We start from the raw sequence: 10,179 nt of genomic DNA, 5'->3' as shown, positions 1-10,179 counted from the left end.
ACCTGAACCAACCCTGACGTTTTCAAGCCCGCTGTGCGATTTCTTAGAATGTAATTGGTTGACACAACCCTCACTTTCATTTCAGAAATGATTTTCATGTGTTGTCTCGCACTTATTGTGGACTTTGTCAAGCCCTCGAAGCGCTGCAACGCTGGTAAGTCTACTGTCACCAAACTGGTCCAGGGGGCGCTTGGCGTGTTTAGGTGGGTAGGCCTATTGGCCTCCGCCCTCGGAAATTGGGGAGGGGGATGAACATAATTCTCAAATATCGATCCGCACTGATAATTTTGACTCTTTTGTTCAATCACGATTGATGATATACGATCGTCTTTCCCAGTACGATTGGTCGCATTGACTCATTCTCAAATTACTACACGATACCCTCTTTTCTTCACAGCACCCGATGCTACGGTCAAGGCGACCAGGCTAATGCATGGTTCCTATTCCCCGCGGAATGTTTCTTCCCAAACCGGGGAAGGACCGGCTCCACCGGCGACAACCCTCATTGGACACTTTGGACTGATCAAAAACCGCAGCGCCAATGCTCCAAGAGTTACTCGGGCTACCCGGAGTACAACCGCACCTCGCGCAGCTCAGAACTCAGCTTCTGCAGACTTCAAGACCACTGCCCCGATCCCTCTGACCTCTGCTCAAGTCGCGATCACACTCGCACCTCAACCACCACGACCAAAACAAACAGTCCAAACTGGCTTCGGCGGCATGAGGAAGGGTTTCCTTTTGTAATCCTTTTGTCATCCTGTGGTAACAAAGGGGGATATCGGTCACGTAACGAGCGGCGAAAGAATATCATCTTCCGACAAAAAATCATTGTCCCATAAAAACAAATCCAATATTTTTACCATGTTTGCTTCTTTTTACCCCCCCCCCCCCTTCCATATCTTCTTGCAAGACCCCTGGACGCATTGGTTCCACAGCCAGCAGCGATGGAGTTGAAGTGGCGGTTATAGGCTAACTGACTCCGGACCGATTTTATATCACACGCCCACCATCCTGTGATCAGGTTTTGCTAAGCTATACTCCTACCTCGTATCGAGAGGCGGAGTATACCGAAAACCACTGACTACGTCTGTCAGCACGACCACGTACAGGAGGCAATGTGAAATGCCTTCTAAGAAAAGGAAGGTCGTACCTATGGCTTTTATTGCCCCACCGTCAGGTAGGGCTTCAAAAAAATGTCTATAGACTCATTAGAGTGTTCCTCTCCACGGAAATCTTTAGTAAAAGGCGAAAGATTTGTGCGTGGGATTGAAGAGAAACCAGAGTGCTCACTCAAACGTCCTGGAAGGGTAAGGTTTAAAGCGAACTTCTTGTTGCCCATGGTTTAGAGAGCTTCATAATAAGATATATGTTTAGTGTCTTTAACTCAAAAGAAACGGCAGGCAATGACGTGTTTTTTATAAAAAATAATTAATAATATATTTCGAAAGATTTTGTTAGTTTTATATTTATAGTATCATTAATGAATTTATTTAAAAACCAACTTTGGGCCTCTTTGAACTGATTTGGTCGATAAACGTTCATTGCGAGGCCACTTGATACTCTCCGATTCGGTACTCCCGTTACTCCAGCAATCCCATATGGTCTAGCGGTTAGGATTTCTGGCTTTCACCCAGGAGGCCCGGGTTCGACTCCCGGTGTGGGAACGCATCACTTTTACTTTTTTGGTCTAATATTTGTCACCGTTGTTTTCTTGCTTTCATTGTCATTTGACCACCACAAAATCTGCGTATTGGTCAAAAGCAAAACATCATCGGATTGGTCAGATCAGATTTCGAATTTCGAATTTGAAATTTTGGGATTTGGAATGAGTGTTTATCAGGCCCAGGCATCGTAGACAGGTAACTAGCACTGATTAGATGTGTTAAATTACAATTGATCTAAATTCTGATTTGTTTACATTACAAGTGAGAATAAAAATTAAGAACGTCAGGTGCTGCCATCTGCCATAACTTTTAGTAACTTCCAAGAATTTCAGTTTTATAAATTTTCCAAAGATGGCGTTCGAGTTTGTTTTGGGCAATGACGTCACAGGCCAAATTTCGCCATCTTGGAATAATTTCTGGAAAAAGTCTTGGAAAAGTGTTGAAAATACTGCCGATTTTTGCCTTATTTCCTTCATTTGATGCACAAATTTTAAGCCGCATTAGAAGCCCTCTATCTCTTTCATTGAACGATGACGATTTTACCAAAAAAGAAGGTTTCTAAAGAGAAAAATGAGAAGGAAACCCAAGAGCTGCCCCCTCACCCTCCCCATCATGCAAGCCATACCCATTCTACACATCCACCTGGGCCAGTGGAGACCCGTCATGAAAGAGTCCCACATGTCCCAAGATCAAGGACTTCGCCACCAAGATGGGGGGTTACACCCCCTATAGATGACTCGGGGCAATTTGAGGACTACGAAAACCACGAGAGTGCAACAACGTCTAGTCACAACAAACGGAGACATCGGTCGTCTCCGCATCGTAATGTCCGGAAACACCGGACTCATTCCAGTGCTCTCGGAAGTGCGGCTGCAGCCGCCACACTTGGTGCTGCGCCCCCTGTTGCATCAACGAGTACAACAGAGGACGTTGATATGGTGGAACTCGAAGGACAATCCCAATCAGGACAAAATAGCGAGGACGAATACGACTTCCCTGCGTATTCTGAACAAGATTACGAAGAGGTGATTGTCCTGAGTTTTTTGGCTGTTATTGAGTCTCGGCATTGATCGTTGTTGTAAGGCCTCTGGCATGTCTGGGCCATGTCTAATCTACAGTGGATTATGCCTGAAAAGTTCAGGCACCAAAATTGCTTCCTGACAGACTGATTGGATAACAAGATCTCATAATCCAGATAGGACTTGCTCTGGACACCCGAAAGTCTGTTTATTTGGTTTTTCTATTGTTTATATTCGTGACCTTTCCTTTACAGTTGGAGCAGTGGTTCGCAAAGGTAGCAAAAGAAAAACGAGGGCTTCTAATAAAGAAGATGCAAAATGATGGTGCATGTCTCTTCAGGGCTGTGGGTAAGTGGCCTTATCAGTTAATCAGGGCTTTCCAGCTACTCTTAGCAGCCTGTAGTAGTGTTAGTGTTGGGACACCAAACTGGACCAGGGGGCACCAGAAACTGCCATGGACAGAGAGAGCATCAAGCCACTTCTTTTGACCTTGATTCTAAAAAGAATGGAAGTCAATCATTCAGCAATCGTCATCGGATCATTTAAAAGGGGGACTCCTCAAGTGGGGTGGAATTCAGAAAAACCCTCCACATTTGGAGAAGTTGAGAAGACACAACACTCAATTTCACGACAATTAATTTGATATTAATTTGTTTGTTATTTCAGCTGACCAAGTGTATGGTGACCAAGAAATGCATGATGTTGTCAGAAAACTCTCATTAGATTACATGGTGAGTACTTCCCAATAAAATTTTTTTAAAAGTCTTTTTAATCCATTCCTGTTCCCAGTCACAGCAGAACTAAGGCATGAAAAACTGTCAGAGAAAATCCAGGTTTTTATTACTCAGGCTGAGAAGATAGCGCTCTTAACTGATTTTATTTGATACGGAACGTTTGCTTAATCCTGGCAGTGACACTGCCTTGCTCGGAAAATACACAGCCCCAGAAAAATAATTATGTTGGAAAATTGTTTTTATTGCCAGTGTTTTTATCTTATGTCTCACCCTCCTAAAAAATGTGTTCAAAGAGTTTTTTGGATCACTTGCCAAAAATTGGCCCAGTAAACCTTCCATTTCCAATCCTTTTTTTCTCTTCCTAAGTCGAGTCAGTTCAGTTTGAACTGGTGGACCATAAAGGGTTATTTTCTGTACAGGGTTCAACTGTGAATTATGCAGTGCAATTTCCTCGTGCAACTTGTAGAATAACGCATGTAAATAGATTGGCCAAGCACTGGTGAAGATGTTCATTTCATGTCATAACTCAGTGCATAGCACTTGGGACTACTTTTTTCTGTAGAAAATAGCTCACAGTCACAAAGTACAGGGGAGGAGATTCAAGTCTGTTGTAGTAAAATAAAGTGGGTGTGGGGGGTCATCTGAGTGCATTGTAGTAAATTGTTTACTACTGATGTTCCTCATGAATGAATTGCACACCCAATAAACCAAACCTCACCCACATGGTATTGACTGTGTAGTTTATGTGCAGGCAGTGCATTTGGTTAGACCCTGGGAGAGAGCTTGCATGTCTGGATTGCTACATAATTGCTACATTGGAGGCAATCAATAAAAAAGATACATTGTTGCTTCCTTGGTCTTTTTACAGGCTTGGCAACTTACACACATCAGTCTTAGACGAACTGCATGACTGGGGAAAATGGTCAAATTTCCAATATATGTATTTCTTGCTATAAAGATTACTACATGAATTTCTTGCTATAAAGATTACTACAGGAAATAATTATAAATGTGTAGTATTTTTGATATCTTTCTGGCCAAAGATACTTAGTTGAGCTCAGGAATGTGACCAGGTCACATTTACCCAAAGGCAAAGATAGTGGTGTTGCACATGACTGGATTGTCCTCGGGGTTGACAGAATAAATTCTCTTTTACTGTGTCAATTAAGGCAGTCAACTACGCATGACACTGGCTGCCCAGGGCTGTGTACACTACAGGCCTACATTTCATTACTCTTCCAATGTTCTCTTCACTTTACAGGCAAAAAACAAAGATCATTTTTCCCAGTACATCACGGAAGACTTCACTCGCTACATCGATAGAAAACGGAAACATCACTGTCATGGAAATCACATTGAAATGCAAGCTATTTCCGAATTATATAATCGACCAGTTGAAGTCTATCAGTACGGAATTGGTAAGTCGTGTGTTGACCCCTCAAATTTCAAACACAAACACCCATTGCCAGTACACACCTTTAGGTACTTGGATATTTCCTGCCATTATGCAAACAGCCCCACTGACAATAACATGCTGGGCTCCCCCAACCCCCAGGGCCCAAGTAGCTGGTGTGTGTCAATGATAATGGGGTGCTGATCATCAGGAAAAAGGCAAATTCTTTTGTCAGAAATGTCTGAATGTCTCTCTCAGCTCTCTCCTAAGTTGTTAGTTTTGAAAAAGCACCAGTAATCTCTTCTAAAACTCAGGTTTTCAGCATGGCCAGGTTTCATAATGTGCAATGAACATGTATTTTATGGAAAAAAAGTAGTGCATAGCACATTCACAATAGAAATGCATAAGAGGTGAATGCTGTGCTGGTATTGGCTGAGGATTTTGAAAAACCACCCCTGATTGGATGATCATTTCCCCCCCCCCCCCCACTTTGCTACATTGTAGCAATTTTGGGTGCAGGTGCCCTCTGACTTGGGGGGCCAATCTTTGTTTAAATAGCAACTAGCCTGGCAACCTTAAAGTTTTCAGCTTCTTGGTGCTTTGTTGTATCTTTGGTTCTGTTGTAGGACACAATTCCAAGAAATGGATTCTCACTCTGTTTGTTGTGCTTTGTCACAGGGTCAAAATGACTCTGTCAAATCCATTGGAACATGTTTTTTCCAGTAGGCTTTTCCTCTCTGTCATGTCTGTTAGTGTATGTAAAGTGTATCTTCTGATCTAGCAAGAGATTTACATAATGAACTTTATGAAGAAATGTGACTTTCATGTGTCAATCCATGTTCCTGTCGATAACAGGTGAGCACATGGCCACTGGCCATTTATCTGTAAGGAAATCATGAAAATAATTTCATCAGTCGGACAGATGTAAACTGCTTTTCCAATCATCGAGTTAGATCAATAGAGTAGACACTTGATAGTTTTTTTATATCTCGTTATTTTTCCAGAACCAATCAACATATTTCATGGTGCTTACAAGACCGAGGATACAGAGCCTATCCGCATTAGTTATCACCGAGGTGTCCATTACAACTCGCTGACCAATCCTTTCAAGGCGACGGTGGGAGTTGGCCTAGGACTGCCAGGATTTCAACCCGGGGTAAGCAAAGGTCTTACCAGCCTGGCAATTTCTTGCCAATAGGGCACATACATTTTTCAAGTTGATAAGGCAGCTTTGCCTGTTTGGTGAAAAGGTATATTCCATTTATTGGAATCGGTGAAGAAAGTCTGTCGTTGACCAACTCACCAATATCAAATTGTAACGTAACGTTTCTATAAGTGTTGCACTATATTTCAGCTGGCGGAGAAAACTCAGATGCGAGATGCCGCCAAAGCTTCAGAGGACTTCCATATTGAAAAGGTACAGAAATATTTCTTTTTTTCTGATAAATTTTAACAGGTAATTGATGAGAGAGATATCACACTTTAATGTTTTCAGTTTTGGCCACCTGGTTGCAAAGTAATGAATCAGATTGGACCGAAATTTGGTCTTTTAAAGTCAGAAAGTGGACTTTTGATAGATGGCGCAGTGAGTCACTCGCGTACCTTTTTAGGCCGTGCCAACATTGTTATGACGATGCCAACAGCTGATGACGTTAATGATGTCACACAAAGCGCACAAGACGAGCTAACTGAGCCAGAAAATGACATCACGTTGATCAAATTGGTCTTGTGAGATATGATTGCTGTCGACGTTTCAAGTCGTTTGTTGTTTTTTGAGTCATTGCACCTCCTAGTCTGGCTAGCAGATTTTGTTAACCACTAAACCGTTATGAAATCAAATATCTGATGTGGCCTGTTTTCTTCCAGACAATGCTCGAGGACAAACTGCGTGAAACAGACTGGGAGTTGACCCAGGAGGCATTGGAAGAGCAGGTAGCCAGGGAATCGTACCTCCAGTGGCTGAGGGACAATGAGAATAGAGCAAAAAAGGTAAGGAAGAGAAATGGGTAGACTAGGGGCCGGTCAAACCTCTTGATTATGAGCCTGGTGTTCTAATCCATGATCTGCCTGATGATGAGTCTTGAGAATTGTTTGTGATTAGCCAGTCTCTTTTGATTGCAGAGTCGAACAGCCAGTGCCGCTTGTAGCTCTGCTGCTGAGGCCCACTGCCACCTGGAGCCATTCTCACCTGCCCGATCGCCCGAATCACGCCCGCTTCGCTCACCACGGAGCCGCAGCCAGAATGCATCAACACAGAACAGCCCGAATAGAATAGATCCTTTGTTAGATTTGGAGCAGCCAAAATCCCCCAACCCTGCTGAGATGCAGACGTCAGTTCCTGGTAGGTGGTTCAGAAGCTTTGAAATTAGCCTGATAATGGAAAAAAGAAAGGACGTTGATCTGACACAACACTTGATTTGGGGTTCAAAACATATGAGGGGGTAACTTCAAACCTGGCCTCACGTCCCAGTACCACCATCGAGAAATTCTTTTGCATCATGACCCGGGGACTCAACTGATGTCAAGTTAAACTGCTTCCCTAAGGTTCTGTTGAAGACGTGTAATATATTTCCCTTTTTTACCGCCAGGGGACACCACTCCTAAACATTCCATGGAAGTTCCCGTGGCACCTGATGCTGACAAACCGTCATTGGTCTTAAAAGATATGTCAGCTCTAAGTGGCACTACGAGTGGTGTGGAGGCAAACACATTTACCGAGACTGCTTCTATTATGAACCAGCTACCTCCTGACGTGTTTGGTAAGGGACCATCCGTTTAGTTTGTACGCGAGAGTAAATTCAGATATAAACACCTTTCGGTATTACCATTATTTGTGAAATCAGCAGTCAACAACAACACGTGACATATAATTGATGTTTATTTGTGGTGATAGGTGGCACGCGTGCGCCAAGAACAATGTGTGTCAAGTCTGTGATTTCAGGCATGAAAATCATACTTTTGGTGCGTATGTACACTTAAGCTTTGACCCCCCCTCCCCCCATACATATGCTGTATGCATTGGTATCACCCCCCCCCCCTCGGTACGTACTAAATGGATGGCCCCCTCATCTCCACCAACAATTGACGTGGTTAAGAAGTTCAGACAGCCGCTGTCATGGCGAGATCTCAAAATAACTGGGAATCAGCTCTCTTTACTGGCTTTTAGAATAGTTTCTTCAACAGAGACGTGATAGTCGGACAATGGGTGATATGAATAAAGACTAGCGAATGCTTTTTTCTAAATCTCCATGTACATTTACACTAGGCCTTCCTGTACAAAACCGGAGTAAAAGCATTTGCTAGTCTTTATTCATATCACCCAATGTGATGGTGGGCGTAAGCTGGGCTGTTTATCAAGCTAATAATGTCCTAGTTTGTGCTCAGCTCACAGTATGTTTAAGCTAAGCAGGCGATTTTGAATGACAAACTTTATGAACATTGTTATAATTGTTTCTTGCAGGACTTTCCGAGTGGGACGAAGATGACATTCTGGCACAGGTGATCGCTCAGTCTCAGCAGGAATATATGGACATTCTCAAGAAACAGGTCAAAGATACGGCTGACTCTAGCTAACCCACTCTCAACGGATGTCACGCTTTTATGTAAATGACATGTAAATAGACCATCAAGAAGATTATATATGTTGACAGGTTCAGTTTCTCCATCTGGTATCGACTGTACAGTAATGATCATGACTTAGAACGCGCTGTAGACCTCATTAGTGTTTTGAAAGTTTCAGCGCAAATTATGATGTGCGTCACTTTCACATGGCGTCGGGGTAAGGGGGACTTTTCCAAACTGTTGTACCGATATAGAAATCGTCAGTTATATGTTTAGTTTATTTTTGCATGAGAAATGCAACAGAAACTCTTTATGTCCAGTTTATTTGCGTCCGTTCCTTTTCTGTCGAGGTCCGAAGAGATACTCTATCCACTAGCCCATAAGGTCAGTTTCACTTTCTTTATTTCTGGCTTCTTGCTACTGTGTGTGGCATCATAATTTGAAATCAATGTAGGAAGTTTACGTATCATGAATATAAAACATTTGACAGCTTGCCCATGAACTCATGCTTGTCATGAGATTGTAGAAATGGTCGAAAAGCCAAACTGACCTCATAAGTTGTTGGATAGGGTATTTGTATTTGGGTACAAGAGTTACATTATTAAACAGGTTGCTGAATTTGTTGAGACACTTTGTAGCGAATACAGCCTTCCACCTTACCGGGACAGTGTGATTTCATGTCGGATGTAGCACAAATTGAATGAGATCAGAGTAGGCAAATACTTGAAATTATTATTGTTACATGTGTAAAAAGATAATTGTGATTAACTTCTTGATTGATTAGGTCCAGCTGCTGTGCTTTATAAATATAAATACAAAACATACGAGACAAGTGTGTTTTTTAAAAAGGTAGTATTAAGCTTGAAACTGTAAAGTCAGACAGGAGCGGTAACAACTTTCTAGATGTTCAGCCATTGCTGCTTGCTTGAAAAACTTTGACAGCTCCTGGCTTAGTTTACAGAACGTAAGGTAAATGGGTCCAGTTATAGCCTGTGTGTAGAGTCAGCTGTTTTCTACACTATAAGGGCTATCATTGTACCATTTCACCTTACGCGGTATGAGTTTTTCCTTGAAAGCATTCAACGATTTGTTCTTCGACGTCTTAATTAGCCTGGTGATAGATATTATAAAATTTTAGTTATTCAACAGTCAGGAGATGAACAGAAAAAGACTGATTTTAGTTAATTACAGGTAATTACAGAATATAATAGAAAATGTGCTGTAATACAATTGACGCGTATGAAACTAACTTATAATAAAACCATACTCAAATCATTACATTGGTCTTATTCTTGTGCATCCTTATCACAAGGCCCTCCAAATGGGTATCCTTCCTGCTGCACATCACAGTGAATAAGATATCCCCAAGGACAGCCTTGGCACTGGCTGAATCTGTCCTTCATGTAATGGATTCTAACAGTGTAGCCTCCTCCATAAGGACAACCTTGGTACTGACTGATCTGAATCTGTCCTTCATGTAATGGATTCTAACAGTGTAGCCTCCTCCATAAGGACAACCTTGGTACTGACTGATCTGAATCTGTCCTTCATGTAATGGATTCCAACAGTGTAGCCTCCTCCATAAGGACAACCTTGGTACTGACTGATCTGAATCTGTCCATGTAATGGATTCCAACAGTGTAGCCTCCTCCATAAGGACAACCTTGGTACTGACTGATCTGAATCTGTCCTTCATGTAATGGATTCCAACAGTGTAGCCTCCTCCATAAGGACAACCTTGGTACTGACTTATCTGAATCTGTCCTTCATGTAATGGATTCCAACAGTGTAGCCTCCTCCATAAGGAC

The 10,179-nt window shown here is 42.3% G+C and overlaps 1 protein-coding gene and 2 non-coding genes across 4 annotated transcripts; 2 read left to right on the top strand and 1 right to left on the bottom strand.

The window, feature by feature from the left end:
- Window positions 1–1,163: 1,163 nt before the first annotated feature.
- LOC135491869 (U5 spliceosomal RNA) lies at window positions 1,164–1,286 on the bottom strand. Its single transcript, XR_010447948.1, has one exon. It is a non-coding gene; the product is annotated as a U5 spliceosomal RNA (small nuclear RNA).
- A 306-nt stretch (window positions 1,287–1,592) lies between these two features.
- Trnae-uuc (transfer RNA glutamic acid (anticodon UUC)) lies at window positions 1,593–1,664 on the top strand. Its single transcript has one exon. It is a non-coding gene; the product is annotated as a tRNA-Glu (tRNA).
- Window positions 1,665–2,062: 398 nt separating this feature from the next.
- Window positions 2,063–9,649, top strand: LOC135491408 (OTU domain-containing protein 5-B-like). 2 transcript variants are annotated; one of them, XM_064777260.1, is made up of 10 exons: window positions 2,063–2,689; window positions 2,938–3,031; window positions 3,350–3,414; window positions 4,679–4,835; window positions 5,815–5,966; window positions 6,165–6,227; window positions 6,677–6,799; window positions 6,932–7,151; window positions 7,399–7,569; window positions 8,271–9,649. In XM_064777260.1, exons 1-10 carry the CDS (start codon window positions 2,195–2,197, stop codon window positions 8,381–8,383), a joined length of 1,653 nt encoding a protein of 550 aa, XP_064633330.1. In that variant the 5' UTR covers window positions 2,063–2,194; the 3' UTR covers window positions 8,384–9,649. The 2 variants fall into 2 exon arrangements, with proteins under 2 accessions (XP_064633330.1, XP_064633331.1); XM_064777261.1 differs by lacking the exon at window positions 7,399–7,569.
- The last annotated feature ends 530 nt before the right edge of the window (window positions 9,650–10,179 follow it).

The sequence above is a fragment of the Lineus longissimus genome, chromosome 7, assembly GCF_910592395.1.
Source record: "Lineus longissimus chromosome 7, tnLinLong1.2, whole genome shotgun sequence".
In the NCBI taxonomy this organism is placed as follows: Eukaryota; Metazoa; Nemertea; class Pilidiophora; order Heteronemertea; family Lineidae; genus Lineus; species Lineus longissimus.
This window is presented reverse-complemented; position numbering and strand designations above follow the sequence as displayed.